The sequence below is a fragment of the Cheilinus undulatus genome, linkage group 23, assembly GCF_018320785.1.
Source record: "Cheilinus undulatus linkage group 23, ASM1832078v1, whole genome shotgun sequence".
Classification (NCBI taxonomy): Eukaryota; Metazoa; Chordata; class Actinopteri; order Labriformes; family Labridae; genus Cheilinus; species Cheilinus undulatus.
The window spans coordinates 17,306,302-17,330,861 of NC_054887.1; the positions used below are offsets into that span (position 1 = coordinate 17,306,302).

The 24,560-nt window shown below is 40.4% G+C and overlaps 1 protein-coding gene across 2 annotated transcripts in view; it reads right to left on the reverse strand.

Annotated features, from left to right (window-relative positions):
* Window positions 1–3,978: 3,978 nt before the first annotated feature.
* The window catches only part of plxna4 (plexin A4), a 283,307-nt gene continuing 262,725 nt past the window's right edge, over window positions 3,979–24,560 (reverse strand). For both annotated transcript variants that reach the window (XM_041780599.1, XM_041780598.1), the window contains exons 28-32: window positions 21,668–21,858; window positions 17,799–17,968; window positions 11,814–12,026; window positions 8,743–8,893; window positions 3,979–7,555 (exon numbers count right to left, since the gene is read on the reverse strand). In XM_041780599.1, coding sequence (XP_041636533.1) covers window positions 7,460–7,555; window positions 8,743–8,893; window positions 11,814–12,026; window positions 17,799–17,968; window positions 21,668–21,858 — 821 coding nt within the window. In that variant the 3' untranslated portion in view covers window positions 3,979–7,459. The remainder of the gene's footprint in view (window positions 7,556–8,742; window positions 8,894–11,813; window positions 12,027–17,798; window positions 17,969–21,667; window positions 21,859–24,560) is intronic.

Genomic DNA, 24,560 nt, shown 5'->3' on the forward strand with positions numbered 1-24,560 from the left:
TTCCTCATCTGTCACTCCTGTTTTCCATTTACTCGTCTTTTTTCAGCTTACCTCTGACTTTTCAAGTCCTGCGTGTCTCACAGAAGATGTTTGAGGATGGCCTTGTTGTGCTGAGGCAGTAATACATTTTATTGTGCTGCTGTAGTTGTTAAAAGTTGATGTTGGGAAAAGTTTGGGGTGGAAACTGTGTGTTTGAGAGATAAGAAATGTGATGGGCTCTCAAAACAACAAGAACATTGAAGTTTGTGTTGTGACTGCCTTTGATTTATGACGATGCAGATGAAGAGTAAAATAAACTGTAGATCTGCACACTCACATGCTTAGATGGATTTCCTTTTTTCTTTTCCCTCTTGAGGACGAAGCACATGCTAGACTCATTTTTGTCTATTCTGCTTTTTCTTGATTATTTTGGAAAGGATGTTTTTTTTGCCTTTCATCAAATGACCAAGATTTTCTCTCAATGAATCAGAGCTGCTTTTGTAACCTTTCTAATATGCACTGATGTGAATGAGATCTGTGGAGTTTACTTTAATGCAACTTACATCAGGACTGTAGCAGCATTTGCATCTTGAAGAGTTGTATTAGGCTGCATTGAAGCTAAATCCAATGACATATCCAGGCCTAGAGAGACAACTTTACTCATTAATGATGAAAATGCATCCCTCACTTTTTAACCATGACATCCTAAGATAACGGATTGGAATAGTTGTAAACATGGCGGATGTGTTAAATGAACACCCAGATAGTGTACTTTAATTTCTTATTAAATCTGATTTGGTTCATTAACCTCCCCTCCCCTTCCTCAAAAGGAGGGAGAGACTCTAGGTATTGAAATATTGTATTGTTCTGCAGGGGTGCCCATAATGGGGGAACTTCTGGGGCCCATGACAGCCAGCTATAACACTCCATTAATTATTTCTGGACTTAAATGTAGCCAGTTTCTTCCTTAATTGACTCTCTTGTGAAAATGGTCTTTTATTTCTCTGTGATGTCAAAGTTTAAGAACCACATTGTGTGCTTTCCACATATGACCTTAACTACTAGCCTAGCAATGTGTAAAATTACACTGTGCAAACACGTCTGATACCTACCGAACTGAATCAAAACATGGATTTTGGTGCCTCTTTTGGTACCAGAACACCTAAACGTGACCACCTGAGGCACACAACACCTTCTGGGTTACTGTAATATATGCAGGCCTCTGCAGAGCATGAACGTCATTTATGCATTTCACTGCTGCTGAGTAATGTCTCTCTCTGCTTGCATGCCTCTTTAATTTATTAACTTTATGAGCTGTCACTGATGCAGCGCCAGTTCAGGAATTTTGAGTCTTTACCTAAAGAACTGTTTGTTTTTCTTATCCCATGTCCATCTGTCTTCTTTTAAAGACATTTATAAGAATTATTTTTTCCTATGGTACTAAGTTGGGTTTCATTCACTTGCCGTCTGACTCACCTGAGTGTGCAATAGCAGCGTCTCTGTGGATCAGGTTGATGGAGAGAAAACAAGTTGTTTGACTTCTGTCCGGGTCAAAGTTAAGTCCCTATCCCTCTATGTTGTCGTTAATGTTTCCCTCTCTGTCCCATCAACAGACCTCTATGTCCTGCAGCTGGCTGTCAATCAATCCTGCGTAACATGGTCATTAGTTTCAGAGCAGGGGTGGATCTAGACTTTTAGTCGGGGGCCCAGGCTCTTACTTGGGGGGGGGGATTAAGCTTGTGGGCGCACAGACAATGGATTATTTTGTATTATTATAATATTTAACTTTATAATTCAAATGGACTTTTAAAAACATAAGTAGTAAAAACTAAGTAGTTAAAATGTTTAGTGAAAGTTGCAAGTTCTAGTAGGATTAACACATTTATAAGTTATTAGAAATTTTAGTAAGACTATTTTAGAAGGAAATACAACTTATCAGAGTTTTGTTAGGTTTTATTAATTAACTGGTTAAATTTGTTTATAATGACTCTTATTCTAAGATTACATATATTGCTAAAGTGTAGTTTAAAGTTCACTTTGCAATCATTAAATTATTTTTAGTGTTGCCGACCATGATATTTTTTTTCCTCCTGGAAGTGTCGATTCAGGTAGCATTTAGGCACTGGCACTGTTTTTATAGTATTGATTTAGCATTGGTATTGTTAAAAACCTGCATGATAGCCAACTGTAGTCCACTGCTGCTGTTGATTTATGCTGGCGGAGCTTATTTTCATTACAAAGCCAATGTAGTCCAGTGTTTCAGAATGCAGTGGCCCAAGTAGAAAAAAATCACAAAAAGTCACAAATACTTTTACATAGAGTCAGAGTTCCCCAAAACCTGCATTTAAAGCTTCCTAAACTAGTTAAATAATACAGATGTATGAAATAAATTCCACCTAAAATGCTTAAAATGTCCCTCATTATGGAGTCAGCTAGAGTCAGCTGTTTTTATAACTTCTCTCAAGGCCAGCTCAGACTACATGAATTCTGCCAGATTTTGCCTAAACAGTAATGGTAGCAGCTCATTGGCAAACATCGGACCCAAATATGTGCATCGTGAACAACAAATGCTCTTGTAGTGTGGCCTTAGCACAGCATGTCCAAGTTGCCCTACGACCACGATTCAACAAGACTGGCATGTCAGAGCAAGTCAACTACATGAGAGCATTTTCTCCCCATCTTTGTCATCATTTACTAGAGTGACAATATACAGGTCCACAAGCTTTATGTATCAGTGAGGTTAACTGGGCTGACATTCATACTGCCAGTTCTGTCTCAGCACCACCACTTTGTTCGTTGTCGGATCTAAAGTTAGTCTGAGACAGTGTTTTCAATTCTGTAGCCAACATGGATTGGCTTCAGTAACCAAATGGATGGTATCATTCAGGCTCTATCCTGTATTTTCTACAGTTCAGGGCCTCTATCCAATGAGTAAAATGCTCTCTTGCTGAGTGAGAAAACATCGCTTGTTTCATAAAAATATTCTTGTTGCGATAAAGTCCAACTTGTCAATGTGTTTATTGTGATTGTTCAGATAGTGAGAACACATTGTGCAGCTCCAAGTACTTACATAAACATCTGGCTCAAATAATCTGTTTTCTGGTTCCAACCGGCCGGACCATCAGTTAATTGTTGGTTGCTGCTTTGCGAGCCGAGGTGGAATCATGAGGGGATGTTATTTCTCAGCTTTGTCCCAGGATAACAAACGGGCTTTAAAATTTACTGCTGTCATAAAAAATGTTTGCTTAATTCTGTCCCTACTCTTAGAAAGGTACGTAAAGACACTGTGACTGTTGGATGCTAATTTCCATATTATTTAGCGATCATCTCTTGCTGCTACTTCTGTTCAGAGTTAGACCATTCAACTCCTCTGAGCTCAACTCCCTCAGAGCTAAATTTATTCCAACCGTTGGTTCTTTATCTTCCCCAGTGGCACTGTGGAGAATCAGCCCATAGACTTTGAATTAATTGGATAAAAACCATGATTTCAATAATTTGGATACTTAAGTCTACAATGATTTGGGCCATTATGTATCATCAAATCAGGATTTTCTTTTCATGGGAGAGTCTAGTGCTAGTTCTATACACTGAGCAGTATTTGTCCTTACAAGCAGACTGTCAACAGCATAAAGAATAATTATACATCTCTGAGTGAAATGATAGTGGCTCTTTGTCATGCATCTCGTCTTTTCTTTTCGGTCTTAGAGCAGACAGAGGCAGACCTGAGATGGCCTCAGAGTCCCTGAACAGGCCGTCTAACTGACACAGCACCTGTCAGAGGACAAAGCAGCCTGACAGCCACAGTGTAGTCTTAATAAGACAATGGCATCAAAATTCAGAGCTGCTCTTCTTTTATGTTACTGGTTACAGGTCTGAGTTTATATAATTGTGCAAAAATGGTATGCAGGTAGCTTGGCTCTTATCTCCAAACAGAGCATGCTTTCCAAGTTTTCCTTAAAAAGACACAAAGACCACAAAACAATCATGATATGCTTGGTTTCATAATAAAGTTTATTCTATATTACAAATAGTATTTTGTTCTTGACTGCAAAATAGGAATGCATTATATTTACATACACAGGTATACAATTAATTATAACAAAGTTAGAGAAGCTCGCCTTATATCCCCCAGGTTCGTTTTTATCTCTCAATAAGATACTCTTTATCTTTCAAATATGGTCTAGTAAAAGTCTTTTCTAGCTTGTTTCTGTAACACCTGCTATAACACTGAGCTAGGAGGACATTTTTAGTTCCTACAAAACGTTTGAAGGTGGAAACTTTATCTGTGCTCTTGGCAACAAGGTGGCCACTCGGAGACAGCCTTTGTTGCATGAGAGGGCAAGGAGAAAATGAAAGACGGGACATTACACCGGGGGGCAGATTCACAACGACAGTCCAGGACTCTCACCGTGTGTTTTTTTCATAAGCACACAGCTGTGAGGGGAAACTTTGGGTATCTAGACAGACTTTATGTCGGCTACATGAATGAAAGAGTTTCTTTATAATTATCTAGAGATGTTTCAGTAGGTTTCAAAGTCCCTTCTTCCTCATATTCCAATATGAATAAGTTTGATATGTTTACTACATAATGTGTCCTGCAAACATCTTGTGAATGTACCCCTCCAAGTAGAAACAACAGACATTCATAGAGCTGCAGACAAGGGGTTAATGGACAATGACTTGGATATCTCACATACATTTGACTTAAAGGCTGAGAAAAAAAACAGTCACTAGCCAAACTCAGTCTACTATCAAGACGGATGTGCTTTCTGGTTGATTTGTAGTCAAAGATATGTTTCCGTTGTTGTCTGGATGACAAAAGGCTTGTAACTGGTGTATTTGTGGCCCATGACAGATGAAATGAACCTTTGTTAGGATGAGGAAAAGACATTTGCAAACAAGGTTTAATAGCAGCAAAAACAGCGAGGCTGAGCCTGCTTCTTCTATGTACCAAAAGGAAACCCAGAGCTGTTACTACACACTAAGGACCTGCAATAGAGGACACAATACCTTGATACTGAATTCAAAATAGAGTTCATGTTGTCTAAATGTGAGATCCATCATCTAAAAATGAACAGTTGGCTCGTAAAATTGTCCCTAGTAGAAGTATATAAATATCGTTGAGCAAGGCAGTTCCATTTCATACCATCCAAGTAGGTCAACATGCAAGGGTATATAGTATCTGTTTTCTAACACTTGACAAAAACCATGGACATGAGGGTCTGCAGGAGGGTCTGAACTGATAAAGGTTCCACCTTAAACGAAAGTTATAGTTTTTATTACATGAACAATCCACTTTCCCGTCTCGATTCTTCCAAGCAAAAGAAAGATAAAAGAACACATCCACATCATCATTGCAAGGCTTAATTTTCTTATTTTTCACTTTTTTTAAATAAGTTTCTTAAATTGTTTACGTTTTACATGCGCTTAAAAAGCCAATAAAGGACCCAAGGTGGACCTAGGGCGGTCTTCACACATTCACATCACCACATGGGGCACGTTGTCAAGGCAAAAGAAAGGGCAGAGGTCTAAAGGTACGGAGGGCGCCTCCATCATCTCTCTTTCAATCGCTCTCTCCAACGTCTACTTTAAAAATCTATCAGTGTATCCTGCCGTGATGCTCGCTTCTTGTCCTGCTCCGCTTTATCAGATTTTTTTTTTTTTTTTTTTTTTTTTTTGAGGCTTGGAGAAGGCCACCCCCTGCCACCACTGAGGACAACTACACTAATACAGACAAGAGCGCCTCAACAGTTACACACTCAAGAGTTGGGGTTTTGCCGTATGCAACTAGCTACCATCTCCAACGCTTGTGCAAAACAGAAAGAAAACTGGCAAGTCAGGAGCCGGACACAAGGGTTGAACGGTGTGCCGAGAGCCGAAGGGCCCCGAGGACGATGGAAAGAGAAAGAGGATGGGATCGCCCACAGAGCCTCTCTCCTCGACACACTGAGGTCAGAAAAATCACACAGGTTTCTTAAAGTTCCAGTCACAATATTTTTGTAGTCCTAGAAGTGGTTGTCTTTTACATAGTCCTTTTTTGACGTTCCTCAGTGGCACTTTACAAATACACTTTGACCGTTTTTTTGAAAATTTCAAGCTCCTTTGGTTTTTGGCTGACTGACTTAGTCCATCTTGTTTGATTTCTCCACACAAAAGTCTTTAAATATCCTGGGAAAGAAGTGCTACTCTCACAACAGACCCCTTTAAGGAGCAGTCAGCCGTCTCTGGCTGTGCTGTCATAAATCGTTCTTCTTGTTTTTAATGATCAGGCAGTTCTACCCAGTACTTTTCAGTCAGCTCTTCCTTTGCTGGAGATATCTGGGCAGTCAAGATCTTAGGCAGCTGCTGATCGTGTGTATCTGTGCGGGTGTGTGTGCTTTGATAGACCGTCGCGGTGGCGGCACAAGATTGGAAGAGGCAAGAGCCAAAGACTGCTTGTGGTGTTTGGATGGGCAGTCAGAAAACTGTCTTCCAGAGTTGGTTGTGTGCTTCTTACAGAGGATCCACTTTGGGTCGAGGCCCTCCTGGGTTTGTCTAATAGATTAATTTTGCAGTAGCCACGTAAGCCGGATGGAAGCAGAAATCATGAGCATTTTCTTTGAAGGAAATGTAAGCTGGGCAGGGAAAATGTGCGAATGTTGCAAAGGGATACAGATTGGGGAATGCTCTGGTTTGTAAAGTTTTAGCGTCTGTCATGTTTGAATAAAGGAAAAGTTCAGAGAAGCACTAATCCTTCCCGTTCCCCATCAGTCTTTTTCTTAAATACAACTCCAGCTACATTTAAAGAACACAAGAACATTCTAGGTTTGCCTGGACTCGCGCCCCAAATAGTCGCAGATATGTATGCTTTGCTTGTAGGTACAGTGTAAACTTGGCAAACCATCCTTTGCATTAATTTTCTTCAGAGGTGTTCATTTGGCTTGCAGTCATCATTTTGATGTCTCCTCTTGATTCAGTCGATTGAATATAGAACTACAATAAACAGGACTCTAGAGATGGTTGTATTTTCACTATCCTATCTTTAAAAGAGTTCTCAACAAAACGGACACCAGCATCGTGGTTTGGAAAGAATTACCTATCAGTGTAAATTCTTGAAGGCAACATAAAAATGTTTTTCCCCTCTTTTCTTCCAGCAGGGGGACTGAAGTTTGCCAATATGGCCGCTTTCAGGCAGTCACCCCTCAGAGCTCTCCCTGTGGTGAAGCTGAGGCATCTCCTGCACTGCACTGAAGGAGACACTGACCGCAGCTTGAACCACCCCTCAGAGAAATTCAGGTAAACTAGTCTATGCAGCAGAGTGGATGAGGAACAAAATATCTCTTGGGGAAGAGGAAGCAGAAAAAAGGGCAAGGAAGTCATCATCTTTGAAAGGCGGGTGGGAGGAAGTCACATGATGAAAAAGATGGGGACAGGTCTTCGCTCAGGCACGGCTCGGTTTCTGATGGGGTCTCTTCCCAGTGCGCCCTGGGAAGTGCGGTCCTCAGCTCTCCAGACTCATGAAGGCCACCACCTGCTCCAGCTTGAAGGCCAGCCTCTGTTTCCTGGCTCCGTCGTCCTGCTCCAGTGAGCATACAATCTGCCGGTGAGACAACAAACAGTAACAACACTGCAGTCAGTACTTTTAAATATAAAATCATGTGGGGAAAGTCTGAGGGCCAACAAGATAAGGAACTGTTGTATTTTATTACAAGATCAGAGTAACACTGTCCGTTAAGATTATTATAAATATAGTTACATAATAGAGTATTAGCATCCTTAATTTGTTATAAAAAAGTATACTCTTACACCTGTCATATCATTAAATGACGTTATGTGACAGAGCCTGTGAGACTCAATAGTAGTATCAATAAGCTAAAACATTATTGATTTTCAAGTATTTGAAAAATACGGAACTGGGTCTTTATAGAGCTGGGTTTTGATCTCTATCCCTTACTATTACGTAACTACAAGGACAAATATACTATACTATAGTACTGGTATACTACCAACACTTAGCCTTAAGGTCTTAGCACAATTAGTCTGTTATGTTTGGACGCGTTTTCCTGATCCACAATCTGGTGAAAAAATGTGGCTCTTTCCTTCCATCACAAAGAAAACCCTTGCTCCATCCATACTGACAGAGATCTTCAATTTGTTATTTGCAAAAGCTTTTGCATCACAGCTATATGCCGATGGGAAGAGATGGAGCACAACTTTTTAATTCGTCTGCTTGGTACTAGGCTGTGTGTTCACATTTTTTGTACAAATGTTTTTGTTCACATAATAGATGAGTAAAGCACAGTGTTTAAATCGATGTGAAAATGCAGATTCAGACTCAGTGTGTGAACATGAGTGAGGCAGTTTGGGATGAAAAAACAGATTCAGTGTGCAGAGGTCTTTGCACACCCTCTTTGTCCTGTATAAACCATTACCACGTTCATTTATGGAACATTTGATGCTGATTGGTCAACACATGTCCTGATCAATGAAATGCATTATCATCTGATTTTCATGATGTTTATAAGATTAATTGAGCCTAAAATTTATTTCACTAAACAAAGCAGTTGGAAGCTCAAAACTGGAAATATAGTTGATTGTTCAGTTACTGTTCTATACATGCTAAGTGTTTGATGAATGGTGTTTAGCTTGCACAAAAGCTTAAAATGAAAATAAAATATGCAAAATAAATTTTATTGAAGAATTCTTAAATCTTTAGTTGATCTAAAGTTATTCTTAGAATGTTTGGACACATCCCCCCAAAATCTGAGTGTGGCTATCACATACCTCCTCAGTGTACTTGCCCACGTAGGAGTAAATCTCACTGAGAGAGCTCATGCTGTTGAACTCGTTCATGTGCATCCGTGACTGTTCTGCCAAGTAGGCGTTCATGTCCTGGTCGCTGATCGCTGGCATCTTGCTGATGTCTGAGTAGTACCTGTTAGAGTAGAAAGGGGTAAATTAACATGTTAGAATCAAGTTCACTAAGCAGGGATCACTGTAAGAGAAGCTGTGTGATTATTTGGGGAAAGAGTAGATTAGTTTGCTCTGTTTGACTGCAGACAGAGCTGCTGTTGTCCTAAGAGCTCATTACCATCTTTGAGGATATGAAACTTAAACATGTGGCACAGAGGCAACAAGTGTGCTGCACAGCAACATGAGTGATACAGAGTCTTAGTAGACACTGACAGGCCTTCGATTTCAACCTTGAACAGCACAACAGAACAAATAGACACACTGCATTGAAGTAAGGGTAATCAGTCACTGTCAGCAGCAGCTGTGTTGCCCCTATCAACTATGTTAATTAAAGCGGGTTATTTACATATTAAATTCCTGTAGCTGCAGCCGCTCGAGGACAGGCCGGGTGTTTGGCTGGATAACTCTGGGCATGTGTGAGGGAGAGATGAATTTGCCAGGAAGCGAGTCTTCAGAGCAAACTGAGCAAAGGAAAAGGCAGGTGGATGTTGCTTATAGCCTTTGCACGGAGGTCACGCACACACATCAACACCTGTTCAGTGCTGCAGGGTAGTGTTAGGGAAGCTAGCAGGGGATTGTTAGTATAGAGACCAGGTGTGCTGTTTTATAAAGTTAGTATGAACAAAACTTAGCTTCTCTACTTTGATAAAGTAAATGGAAGGACATAACTGTGAGGTAATATTAGCCTGAGTTTTGTTCAGCTGCTAAATTTGAAGTAGGAGATATCAGTTCTTTGTTCAGGAACACTCTCATTATTACAAAATGGATATACAATTTTACTGTTCTGCTCAAAAGATGCTCCCTGGGTGAGTCAAGCAGCATGCTTTGACCTTCCTGGGAGTGCATGGCTAGAAACCCTCAAATGGATAAATACATTCATGACAATGCATATTAAATACAGTAAAATTAGTGCAAAAGCAATGAATCCATAGTAGCATGAATCTGAATATGAGGGTGCAACAAGGTTTATGCTATAAAGGAGGAGGCTGGGGTGGTGGAGGTTAAGCTTTGCCAGCAGCAGCAGCAGAGTGGTGCATCAGCATTAATGCAAGCAGGGATTAGTGTGAAGTGCGTCATATTTAAATACACCGCTGTGTTAAGAGAGGTGTGAGCTGGGAGGCGATACTTTGGATCAGCTGCCTGTCAGCTCATCACAACTGGCGCATGAACTAAGCTTTATTTTCTCTCCTTGACATCTAACAGGGGTCAGTTTTAGGGCTCTTTATTGCAGCCAAAACCTATGTATGTAGATTCACTCAAAAATGTAAAGCTGCAATTTAAAGTGGCTTTTAGGCTTCACAGCATGCATATTCAACTCCAGGTATGTATCTGTAGTTAAAGTTGTTAAAAGTTTGAGGTTGTGCAGTCGATTCATCTCCCTTTTCAAGATGTAAAGCGCATATGGACCCAAACATTGATGAGTTGTTTCATTGAAATGTTCAGGGAGCAATAATGATTATCCTTCGCTCATAACACCCTAATGCTTTTCAACTTTCAGTGTTTCCAGAAGCTTCTGCCAAATAGGAAACATCCTGTGAGAACAAGTCGCCTATAGAAAACACTTTTGCACAGTTTCTCTTAGATCTGCACCGTGCCGTCTCCACAAAATGTTACATTAGCACATGTACTGATCCATATGCAAGCACTCTTGTAAACAAATAACGTTATGACAGCTGTGATGGATTTGTCATTGTCAGGAGACCATCAACTCCCACATCAAATTCAACGCAAGTGTCAATATCTCACAAGCCCGCTTCACTTCACAGCCCCAAATTAATAACATCAACATACTGCAGCAAGTACAAAGCTCTGCGGGATTAAACGTCTCTGCCCAACCGCACTGCCTCTAACCATGAAAAAACAACTAAAACTGCTGAAACTGCATGGTTAAACCTCTTAAATGTATACATGCTCCAGCTGTATAGAGATTTCTCTCTTGTGACAGTGTGCTCTCCAGGTAAGGATGCCCTTTTATTACAATTTAGTAGAAGCATGAAGGAGACCGAAGGACGTCTCTTTTCTACCTCTCCACTTCTCATTTTCTTCTCTTTCTCTGTGAAGTTTTCTTTCATAGCTGCCTTTGCCTTTAAAGGTCCTCCCCTCATATGACCCTTACTTTGTCACAGTTGGACAGCAGAGTGAAGCAGGACTGGAAAAATCCAAAGTCAGTCATTAGGACATTACTGACACTTCTCGACTGAATAAGTTCTACTGTGGGCCAGATTTCTGTACTCTGCAGGGCAGTGAGAAGGAGAACAGTGAATGTCATAAAACATGAGTCAATACAGGCTTAAATGTCTGCTTGTGCTTCCCCCTACAGTAGCAGATGCTGTATTCCCTGTCCCGCTTAAAGTATACAGTGATATCCATGTATGAATCAGCACAAAGAAACCTCAGATGCAAACCCACTCTCACATGACTAATGAGCATGTTCCTGTGCCCAAAGCTGTTCTTTTGGTCCACCAGTTTGAGCAGCACAGTAATATTCTCATGCTAAAGCTCGCCTATGGACATTAATAACCTGACCACTTTACTCTACAACATCTTTTATTCAGGACCTCTTTGCCGACCCTGCTGACAAATACATTTAATTAAACTCTCATTAAAAATACCTTCTGCTTCTGCTCTCAAAAATACTCTCACACTTCTGCTTCCTCTGTAATGTAGATCTCAAGCCCTGGGCGCTCACACCCATTCCCTCTATGTTATAATTTGGATTGTATTTCATAGCCCATAGATCACAGTGCTACAGCCCTTTTGTGTTTGTTGGAATGAAACATGACTAAAGCAGGTTTCTGATGTTTTTACTCTCGTAAGGCCCACCCCATCACATGCTCCCCCTCAGTGTTTGGTGTGGAGGCATACACTTCTGAAAAGCTCACCTCTCCACCCAGCTCTTGTAGCTTGGGATGTCCTTGGCATAAAGCAGCTTGTTGGAGGGTGAGTCCTTCCCAAGGCGGTGTTCTGAGGTGGAGCAGGAGTCCATGAAGGTCTGGGCCACCACGGACAGACAGGCATCTGTGATGCTGCTCTTGTGTATGTCGAACACAAATTGGGGGTTCTTGATCACATTCACCCAGAAACGCAGAGGTAGGCTGCAGAGACAAGGAAAAGCAAAGGTTGGTATACAGTTTCATGACATTTACATGGCTGTTAACCATCTGAGATCTACGCTATTTTTTGAACCATTGTGTCTCACCTGGACTTTTTTTGTCTTTAAAGCTTATAAACATTAACTGTGTGGTGCACAGTAAAGCAATAAACATTCCATTTTTTCAGAATAACCTGAGCATTAAGAATATGTTATGTTGCAGTAAAGTCACTTGAATTTTAAAAAAACTTATGGGACTATCGAGACAAAAAAATTAATCAAAAATTGAAACACAAACTCTTGGGGACCAGAAAGTAGCTTTTCGGAATTTGAGTCATTATTCAAAGTAGTTCCTGTCTGCAGTGACACAGTGACACATCACAGCCTCTCTGTGTCTATTTCTCTCTATTATGAGTCACTCAGACTCTTCTCCAGTTTATAAGTATTTGCACATGTGCATAGCATGAGTTTACAATGGAACAGCCTGCCACTGGTTGTCACAATGAATTGTGGGATGAAAACAGACAATATGGTGACAGCGTTTGCAGCTAGCTGCATGAATAATCAAAATATTGATTATAAATGGATAAAAAAACATTCAATATCAAAGTTACTGGTGTAGATTTAATCTTTAAAGATCCCCTGTCAAACTTCATTCATATGGATTCTCGTTTAATTTTTAAGTAGGATAAGTTGTCATCCGGCTAAAAGGAATGCTGACCTTAGTGTTTCTTAACCTTTTGTGCAAATTCACAGATACTGCAACATGCTGAAAAAAAAAGTTCATTGGGGGAGCAGGTGGCCTAGTGGCACTCCCCATGTATGCGGGCGGCCTGGGTTAGAATCCTGCCTGAGGCCCTTTACTGCATGTCTCTCCCCCACTCTTGACCCTGTTTCTGACTCTATCCACTGTCCTCCTCTATCTAATAAAGGCACAAAAATGCCCAAAAATAAATCTTAAAAAGAAAAAGTTCATTGATCTAAGTATGCTGATACACTGTGCTGTATTTGGCCCCCTGTCCTACAGATTACTTTAGCATTATTTGTTCAGCTCCATCTCAGTGACAGAATGCTCTAATAGCCATGCAAACAGAGAAACAAAGAGCGTAAAGGAAAACAACAGCTTGTGTCCAGTTGAACTGCTCTGAGATTATGTCCCTAAATGCCATTTTTATATTTGCTGCTGCAGCCAGTCAGGCAATAGATGTGAGCATATTATGAGCCAGAAGGGGGACGAGGATTCATTCACTTTGCAAAGAGAGTACACAGGCCCTGCTGTGGCCGATGTGCTCTATTTGATGTGTGTGCACAATTCAATAAATGCTTTATCTTTAAAACCAGGTGGTGGCTGGCTTTCATTTTTACCAGCAGTGTCCAGGGGTCCTCGCTGGGGGCCGCGCAGTGACACAGTTCATATCGCCTTGTTTGTGCTTGTGGGTCCTATTTTGTGCCTGTCCAGAATAATAAAAATCTACAAGTGTGCTTATTTTCTCTGCTTGTTTCTGTCAAAATGAATAGATATAGGGCTGGCTTTATCTCTGTAATGCAGTGAAAGGGCTCAGGTTGTATTAAGAAAGAGCTGAGTGTTACTTGGATCGCATATCTTTACTATTCTCTATATTTTTAGCTGATGCTGCAAAAATCTAACAGTAAAGAAGTGCTAGCCTGTATAAGAGTGTATCTGTGTGCCACAATATCAAAGAAAGGGGATGGAAAAGAAGAAATGAAATGCAATCATTTAAATACCACCAGTGCCTCCCTACAATCTCACTAAGCATTTATCTGAGCAGAGCCACCCACAAAGCCATTCAGATGTACAGTGTAACAAAAGAGGATTTGGACTCGGGGGAAGGAAAAACTCTGCATTATGACTCCAAAATTAATCGAAGCAAAGAATCTAGTGAGATTAAGTGCAGGGATCAAAGGGATATTAACACTACTGCTGTGCCATCTTGATTGTTGACAATCTGCCCCAGCTGCCCCGTGCTTTCAGCTCTGTGTTATGTAAAATGGAAGATAAAATTACAAGTTACCCCACCCCAAAATAATAACCGTAATAACTCTACCTAGTGTGTTAACAATTGCGTTTGATTTTTTTTTTTTTCCATTACTTCCTGCTGTGTAGTTCTAGGAATCTAAAGGATGTCAATGATGAGTCCTTTGGTCAGGGATTAGGTTAAATATCAGCTGCAAAGATCAAGGGCATATCTGATCCATGAGGAATTATACTGGCAGAGCCAGGAGAAGCCTTTATTTAAAAAACCAATGCTCTGTACATTGATTTAAGACTACAAAGTCCTTAGTACAATTTTAAAGTAATTCAGGAAAAGTGTGTTCAGTAATAAAACAGTTTATCCACCTCTCCACTATGGGGTTTACACTGACTTTACTGAACAGTATTCATTCTAGGAGAATTACTCCACATAGAGACAAATATAAGAATGTTGGAGCCACTTCAATATACCCCATCTTTAGGATACTGAAGTTAATAAAACCAACCTAACTTAGGTGAAGATGTACTTAATGATTGGAGATGCTTTAATGGTTAGTTAATGGCTGACAAGGCAAACAGCATCATCTAAACCAGTCAGACTTAAGGGGGGACCCTGAAATCTGACTGGCGCTTCATGCAGCAGGCAATATTAAAAGGTCAGCCTGCAGTCTTTCAGTGACATGTCTACTGCAGTTTGAACTGAGTGACAGTTATGGCACACACAGCCTCTGAATCTGCAGTTGTGGGATGTTGGCCTAATGAAGTTGTGAACCATTGGCACGCTAAGGGTCACAGATGTTTTGGCTCAGGGCATCCGGGGATTACAGCACTAACAGGGAACAGCCCAAGCCTGACCTTTTTCATGCAGTGACCTGAGTCTGAAACAACAGCTTTATAAAGGTGACCTAGGTGGGCATTGTTCCAACTGCACCTCAGTAGATGAAAAGGCATGACCTTTAGTGAGAATGGCAAGCTACAATCCACCACAACAAAAGCAGTTCTCCCCTAAAAAGGCTTTGAATAAATGGAAACTTTCTAAACTTACAAATCCTTCAACTTGACTACTATTAGACAATTAGCTTCACTCTGAAAGCCCTGCTGATGACATTTACATTGGTTGAAGGCTGGGACTGCATTATGATAGTAGAGAGGTGCTTATCAGCATGCAGAAAAGAAGTGTGTGCCAGTTTTGCGCAATAATTAAAATTCTGTCTGTTGCATCCCGACATGACAAACACGGTGCAGACAGAGACACACACACAAAGGAACACACACACCAAATACAGAGGAGGAGGATGAGAGGAGATGCTGACACTCTGTGGCTAATCTAAAAGATACCATCCTGAGATGCTCTAGGAGCCAGTGACTCATGAGTGTGCACAGTTACTGTACATGCATACAAATACACGTTACAACTTTGTCACTGCTGACATGACTTCAGTCAGGACCACTTTGTCAAGGAACACACATGATTTACAATTTATAAGTCTCTTTATTAGCAGTAATTAATTTGCTCTCATTGCTATTATTTATATTTGGAGGTGTGGCTGTTCTGGGATCCCCCTGCCCTTCCACAAGCCCATGTGGAAAGCATCAAGCAGAATTAGCACATGTACTGCTCTTCCTGTGCCTACAAGGAAAACCTGAGGCAGGTAGGGAAGCAGCATTAAACCCATAGCAGAGCAGGCATCAGTGACAACAGAATGACACTGACTAACCCGATAAAACATAGAGGAGGAGCTGGGGTGGAGAAGAGTTGCAAAAGCAGCTTACAGAGGGAGCAGCAAAGCATAGTCTGGCTGGAGCAGTTTAAATATTGCAGCATGTGCAATTAACCAATTGTGTTCTGAGCAAATCAGCTGGCCGTCAGCTGATGAGAGCTTGCGTGAGATCAACTAATCTGGCCGTGGCCTGCCTGAATTAACCCTATGTGCTCAATTTCAACTGAATATTCAATTGCACAAAGTTAACCTAAATAATACTTCAATAAACACAAAGGAATGTTAGGTAAAAAAGGTGCAGGAGTGGTTTTGGTGCCTTCGCTACACTGTTTTGTAGCTGATCCTTGATTGTGAGGGGTTAAAGCTGATTTCTTGAGCTAGAATGAAACCTCTTTATGTCTCTCTCATGTCATCAGAGGAAATGTGAAATGTTCTCTTCTGCTCCAAATGCATGCCAGCATAACCATTTTCTATCAGCTATTTTAGGAGACACAAAGGTGAAATTTTCTAGAAAAAGCTTCTGATGAGAGCACAGATGGCCTAGCAGTTAGGTCGCGCCCCACGTGTGCAGGCAGCCAAGGTTTGCGGCCAACCTGTGGCTCCTTAATACCTAATTTCTGACTCTATCCACTGTCCTCCTCCATAATAATAAAGGCATAAAAAAGCTTCTGATGATATTCTCAAATACCCTAAATTATTACAATATCATAACTTAGATATAAAAAGCAACAGAAGGGCCTGAGGCACAAAAGGCTGAGGGAAAAACGAGCACAATGGTGACTGCAGACGATGTACAGTGCACTTCTTACAGCAGGAGGAAATGTGGAGATAACAGTAGGTTGTGGGGGCACCGGTTTTGAAATAAATGGCGTGTGTGATGAAACTTAGTCAGGTAGGAGTGCTGGACAGAGGCCCAGTATAGGAGGGGCACTGGCATCATAATTCTTTACTGCCTGACAAATTGAAGGCTATTGTTGCTCTCTTTTGGAAGATTAAAGGTCACGGTCGAGCACACAGAGAGTGAAGTGAGAAGACATATACACATCCCACACAGAGAAAATCTCTGCTGGCATTAGACAAACTGTTGTGTGTAGTCTAAGTGGCTTTTTGTGATGGTGTGTTATGATAAATAGCTATTCATTTACACCCCTCTTGTGAAAGCATATTCCATTAAAAATAATGTAAGGGCAACCCGTTGCTCTCAGAAAACACTTAACAGACAGTAAAAACATCCCACAATTGCAGACAAGCATCGAAACGAGGACCATGATTTTAAAATAAACAATATTCCTTCCCTTATTTAGCTCCACCAAACCCATCCTCTTCATTTGTCCCTTGATACACATCAATTTTATCCTCCCATCTCCATGGTACCCCTGGGCCTTGCACTGAGTGATGCATGCTGGGATCTTGGCAGAGGCCAGGAGGCTAATGAGATATTAGTGCACGTTTAACTCCCACTGAGTTCACTTCCCTTTCTACACCTTTTCATTTCCCCTTCACCACATTCAGGTGCACTCCTGCTTACTTAAACCCTGCCAACCTGTTAAGGTGGACGCACAAGAGGTCAGACCAGTCTAAATTAATCAGTTGGTATTAATTTAGAGGTGAACTTCCTTCCACCTGGGAGCGTACATTTGTCACCATGGAGGTTTCCACAGTGACAGGCGTTTTTTGGCCCAGTTATCCATGATAATAGATGGAGAGTCTTGGCAGCCAATTGGATTAGCCCCTTGTGGTTGGCTTTAATGAAGATTACACGCCCCTGTGGTTAATGGATATTAGGAAGGGAAGAGGCGTGTGGTGAAGCTTGGCACTGACACTGGGTGAAACCAGGGTGATGCCATGTGAAATGTGGAAAATATACTGATTATTCCTGTATCTGTTAAACAACGGTTCAGGAAAATGGCCATAAGTGGAAATAGAGCAAAGAAACCTCAAAAACAAACATGATTGTTGCTTGTCAAACATCCACGTAACCTTTCTAACTTCTTATGTTGAGGAGTTTTGTGTTTGCAGGCATTTACAGATCAATACTGCATATTGAAACTGTTTAACTCACCAGTTGCTCTTCCATGTGTGCCGGACATGGGGGTCGTGGATGTTGTGTTTGTCGGCCTGCTCGTCCAGGAAGTCAAACATGTACTTGATGGCCAGCGGCAGAGCGCTGCCTCGATGAGCTGTGCTGAAAATGGTCTCAAACAGGTCGTCCACAAACTTCTGTAACGTACCCTGCAGAGGAAAAAGAGGAAAGACAAAAAAAAAAATTTATGAAGTCCTTTGAGACAGCTTCAAATGTGTCTATGTAAACTTCTAGAAATGTGTTGTGTCCATTTTTGTTTTCACTGCGACAATGGAAGAAGCAAAGGAAATAATGCATTGAATTTTAAATGTGCAAAACTATTAAAATTCTTTATCAGTATGTCAAACTAGAAAAATGTGAATAAGATTGCCCAATAGATTTTCCTACATTCCAGGGCACAATGCAGACAGCAAGATTGGCACAAATGTGTGGATATTTTCCCGTGTGAGTTTATGATTTGTGCAGCGTGTCACTTTGTCCCTCACTCCGATGTTTATGTGTCTGACTCCTATCTCACAGACCTGGCCTCTAAATCTGCTTGCAGCTTTGATGGAGGAAATTGTTATTTCACAGCTGACTTTTAATAATATCTGGGAACAGGAGGCGCATCTCCTAAGCCTCTTTGTGCTGCCGGATTAGCTCCCACACTGCACCATTGACCCTAATTTGATTTAATGTTGGCGACTTTAAGGAGGAGGAGGAGAAGAGAGAGGAGAGACAGAGTGAGAGAATCTAATCCTCTTGTAAAGAATGAGCTGATGGGATGCACGGGAGAAGGCGAGGGCGAGGGATGGAAATGAAACGACAGAGGTTTCCTATCAGGAAAAGAGGCCATTGAGTGTGGCAGATGAGGTGTGTACAGGCAGCGGCAAATAAAAATCCAATTTGGGCTGGAGCGAGTGACCGAATCAGAAAGTCAAGAGAGGGAGAAGAGAGTGGGAGGAGAGAATCCTGTTAGTCCGACAATCACAGCTATAATTCTAATGTGGCCCACATTCCCTTATCGGTTTTCTATGAAAGGTGGAATCACATATCTCTAAATCAAGCCCATGTGTCTCTGGAGTGACACTCGGCATTACAGTGTGTATGTGCATGCATTTATGTGTGTGCAGTAACAAAATCAGTGTGACATTTTACGTCATTCTCCGTCTCAAGGGGTGCTCATGCATCAATGCTGTCATCATCATGGGGTTCTCTTGTTTCCTGGTAGAGCTAAAGTTGCAAACATAGCCCCCCGAACTACCATCTACCCTGTCATTAGACCCCACTCTAAACACAATGTGTCATCTGGATGTTTAGATGCTTCTGCCTCATTATTGAAATGAGAGAAAGCAAACAATCTGAATGTTTGTGATTGCACCGAGGTAGAAATAGAGAGATAAAGAGTTATATAGACATGGACATGGCTGAAAATGCAGTCCTTACCCATGCCCCTCCACTGTCCACACATGAGCTTGCCCCATACCCACACTCTGTCAGACTGACACTGATGGAGCTAATATGAGAGACGTCAGCGCCGTTGCCAGGGAGAAGTATTTATTGGCAAGGTGAAAGCCAAACGCAGTCAATTACACTGCCTGTCTGCCCAATCATTCCTCACCAAGAGAGATGGGCGGCCAAGATAAACTGGTTATCCTACAAAAACAATCCATCTGGAAAGATGATGTGCTGTCTGCAGTCTGGAGCCCCCTTCCTCATCTCTGGAATGGGAGGGTGGTGGGAAATAGAGCGACTCATGAGGGCCAAGAGGGGATGTGCACATGCTTGAAGGGCCTTACAGTATGTGCCATGACTACTGCATCCTCCACTCATACCTTATGCTGCAGAGTGCACATCATGCCACTCATCTACCTATTATTTTGAATTTCCCAAATCTTATATTTGCTTCTTTTACAATGATCATAATTAATACATTGATCATAATTAAGTTATTGCAACATCCCTTTACAACCACAATGTTGTAAAATAAGTACACATCTGCTCTTTAAAGTCTCATTTCACTTAAAAATCTCCCAGATATCTCAGCAGACAAGTCAGGGGTCAGCTGGACCTTGTGCATGGATTTGATTGAATTGCATTAGCGAATACTGAGAGCTAATTCTCCATAGCAGCCCTCACCATCAGTGTGTGAATGTGGAGTGAATGGATGTTAGAGAGTAGGAGTAACAGACTTCAGACGTCAAGAAAAGTGCCATACAAGCTCATGTCCATTTATTGTTTGAGTTATCAAATATTTTACTTTTTTACCATTCCCTCATTTTTCCTTTCCAATCCATAACAAGTTCTTTTTCTGGGGTTTAGTTAATGTCATAATCTTTGATTTACCTAAATTTCCTTTTTTCTTTCAAAATAAAAACATCTGAATCCAAACAGGAAATCAGTTACCCTGAATAGGGTTTACGAGTTCAAAAGTTTAGGAGTACTAGATTGCATTGATCAGAAAGAACTAAGGATCACAACATGTTTTTTTTTTTAAATAAACATTTTTAATGCTGTGAAACTAGCTCACGCTGCAGAACTTAAATTAGTCAGCTTGTTAACTTTTTAACTCTTCCCCAGTTCTGTTCTGTCTTCAGTTAGTTTAAGTGTTTACCATTATGTTGTTCTGGCACGTGTGGTCTCTAATTGTAGAAGAATTAAATAAAGATAAAGAGTTTTGGTAAAGAGAGAGGATAACGGTAGATAAGTGTTGATGATCCAGTACTTTTGAGACATGTGGTATGCATCATAAGAAATATATGTTTTATTCTCCTGCTTTTACCATCAGTGTCTGTTCTTTAGGGCAATCTGTTTAACACTCCTGCCACTGTCTATTTACATAACATCTTAAGAAGTGAGTCAGTGTTCTTCATGCTGACTGTTTAACAGAAGCAGGCAGGAGATCAGAAACAAACTAAATGTTCTTTATCAAAAAATTACAGCCTGGACAGATTGTAGCTTCTCTTTCTCCTACCTACCCTGCACGCTGCTGTCTGTGTCTGATAAAGTGGACGATATGATGGAAAAAAAAGCAGGAGAAGTGGTGCTTTAGGAGCCAATTGGAAATTTGCATTCAGCTGTTGGATCAAAGTCACATTTCCCTCCGAACCAAATTAACTGCTCTTGAAAGCCATTGTAACAAGCCACATTCAAAGAGACTCATTTTATAGTCATTTCTATTTCTGCCTTATCATTTTTTTCATTACAGAAACACCTTCACTAACTTTGTGGGTCTTTTCTTCTTTTCTCTTTTTGATATGCTGCCGCGTCAACGCAACAGCAACGAACAGAGGAAACAAACAGAAATATCTATTTTCTCTTTTTCACCTGAGGGGATAGAGGAATACATTAGAATAATCTTTTCCTCTGAGATGACTCATCCAAAGTAAACAAGAATATTTAAATAAAGTGAGGCTCTTCTGAGTCACGTTAACACAGGGTGAAGGTTACAGTGACCTTTTCACCTTTCACTTTCTGAACTGGTTTAAGAACAAGAAACATTTCCTTTAACACTTGTTTAAATAACAAATGTTGGGACAGAGATTTCCTTGTTTCAATATTTGTCCTGTAAATGTTGAATCACAAACAAAGAGATTTTTATGGTTTTTTTTTTTTCATTATATTTCTTACACTTTCCTTTTTACAGTCAAATATATTTTTAATTGAGAATTTTGCACTCTGAAATGTGAAGGCTGTTTTCTTCCCCACAGCAGCTGTTCAAGGAATTAAAAGTCACTGAATATATGTGTGTATATGTTTTTTGTTGGGTTTCTGCAGATGATCCTTAATATAAACTTTTCATAATCAGTTTCATAATCAACAAAAATCTCCTCGCAGGATTCAGATTTTCTAAATCAAAGCTGACTCACCTTTGTAGCCAGAAGTCGTGTCAGGTAAATCTCAGAGACCATCTTGCTGCCACGGTCACCCTCCTTCTGGTCTCCATGTTCGTGGTTCTTCACCAGGTGCCAAACTTTGACCCCGCTCTCCAGGTCAGGAGTGATCATGGGGGTACGGGAACGCAGGCTGTCAGGGCTGCCAGTGTACTTGATCATGTTCTCTGTGGAAAACACAATGCATCAGTCCACGTAATTCTGATACAACTGATGAACATCCAGTCTTTGCAACTAACAATCTCTTCTCACTTTTTATGTTTAAACGTGGTACTTTTCACCAGGGATGGAAGGTAACTCATTACATTTACTCAAATTACTGTAACTGAGCAGTTTTTTGGGTACATGTACTTCTTTTAGTATATTTTGAAACCAGTACTTTTACCTCTACTTAAGCACATTTTAACCAGAGTAACTGCACTTTTTCTTGAGTTCAATTCTCTTGTACTTTTTCCACATCTGTTGTAACACATAGAAAGAAGAGAAAATGATTCCACATAATATCCCAAAGAAGCTGCAGGACACAGAGAAGACTAGAGTGTTAATATATCATGATTAAACAATTCAGAGTTTACTTTAACTCAATTCTGAGTGAAAAGATCTTCAGTGTTTAAGTTATTTTACGGTGTTCGTTCAACTCTGTCAAGAAGCAACTGTTCTAAGCTCCACCCACTGCGATTTCAAAGCTGGGAGGGTAGAGTTTATCATCATGCCCTTGGGCCGAGTCTTTAGATGAGTTTTATTTAGTTGGGGATTGTTTCTGGTGGATTATTGTTGTTTTTGAAGTGAGACACATTTGCACCATGAGTGAAGTTATCCACTGAGTTAGAGCTCAAGCCTGTGACTTTAGGTGCTGCTAACATAGAACATATTCCTTATCAGTATGCATTGCCTTGCTATGAGGTTGACTTTCTGCTTTGAGACCCACCTTGATAAATATTTTTAAGAATTACTGTTGTTCTGTCATATTGTAAATTAATTATCACTTTAAAGGTGTAAATTGACTACGTGTACTGTGGACCACTTATACAGTGTTAAAATGAGATCTCTGAGTTTAATTACCACTGTGAATTCTGCTGTGTATTTTTACTAAATTACAGAGGTGGGATTTTACCTACTATATACTAATCCTCAGTAGCTCCTCAGTACTTTAAGTTAACTTTAAATCAAATACTTTCAACTTCTACTTGAGTAGATTTATAGACCAGAAATTTTACTTGTACTTCAGTAAAATTTAACCAGAGTAACTGGACTTTTGCTTGAGTACAAAAGTCATGTACTTTTTCCACCTCTGCTTTTCAACACAATTTCAACGCTTTAATGAAATCATTCAACAGGTCTCTAGTACTGTTTACTCCATGAAACCACTGTGTCAGTTTGGTTTTTTTACTTGTATCAGTTCAATTTAAATTGCTTCTCTTCTAAGGTCTTACTGTGACATAAAATATGACTGTCTCCTATAAAAATGTATGCACTTCAATAAAAATCTGCAGACCGTTATGATGGACATTAAAAGCTATATTGTGTTAAGTTTGTCTGGCCAACATCAGAGCAAAGTAGATAAGAATCACAGAGAGGACAATGAGACAGAGCAAGCCACATCTAATTATCAGAGCACTATATATTCCAAATACGAAGAAGCAACTTAAAAAAAAAAAAACAGTAACCCAGAGATAAGGCCCCGCTTGACCAAGTTGAAGAAAAACCTACATGTCTGCTACAAATTACAGTTTTTGGCTTGTGCTTTCCAATTTACAGGTGTGTGCGATTGCACATGAAACTTTCAGAAAGTGTGCATGCTTAATTTTTCATGCTGTCTTCTCCCACAGACGAGACATGGCTTCGGCAGCTGACACAAAATCGAACAGGTGTCAGAGCAGATGAAATATGTATGGCCCACCCAATGGCTGCGGTGGCGATGACATTTCCAAACACATAGCTCAATGAATGTTTACACAGTGTGAAAAAACACTGATCAGCGGGTGAGGTTTGGAAAGAGGAGTAGGGGGGAAAAAAAGTGTTTTTCAGCATGACAGAAATCAATCTGCCCAAAGAGAAAAGAGGGAGGAGTGTACGGAGGAGAGAGTTCAGAGGGAAGAGACAGCTGGAGACATCAGATATGATGGCTGTGATTGTGTGTGCTTAGATTTAGCTAGAGTTTGATCATGATAGGCTGGCTACAATCTAAATGGTATTCAATCTTTAAACAATTTTTAAAAAAATGGGATACCACAGAAAAAAGACCAGTTTTAATCCATTTTAACATTATAATCTTCCAAATGTAAACACTAGACAAATTGGCCTAACAGTAGGACCACACATCATTTGTTTGTGGGAAAGATTTACAGCAGTGAATCCAGAGACAAAATCTCACAATAACTCACATAATCAGCATAAAAGAAAATAAGGAGGACAATGTTTATGCTTGTGATCTGTGAAAGTACACATGCTGGTTGGTGATGCAACCCGGTTTGCTTGCTATTATTTGCTATTGTGAGTAGTACACGGAAGCCTGGAATCGAAAAATAAAAAAAACATGATCAGGAGCATTAACATACTTGTATTGACACTGGACACTTGAGCATTATTTAGGAAAATATTCTGTTGGGACAAGCCTAAAATTGGATTCACATAGCTCCAATCATTGGGGGGCGAATCAGACCTAAACTAGGGATTCAATTCTAAAAATATTTGCCTCTGTTAAATTACTTTTTGTTAGAAGACCTCTGTCACGTATTCTCTCCAAAGCTTATACAACTCTTTTTTTTCAGGGACGCCAGACAATTGTGACACTGATTGTGCTATTTTTTGAGGTTGTGTGAATGCAGGCGGATGTGGGTGGGTCTTTACATAAAGAGAGAGGGTTTTG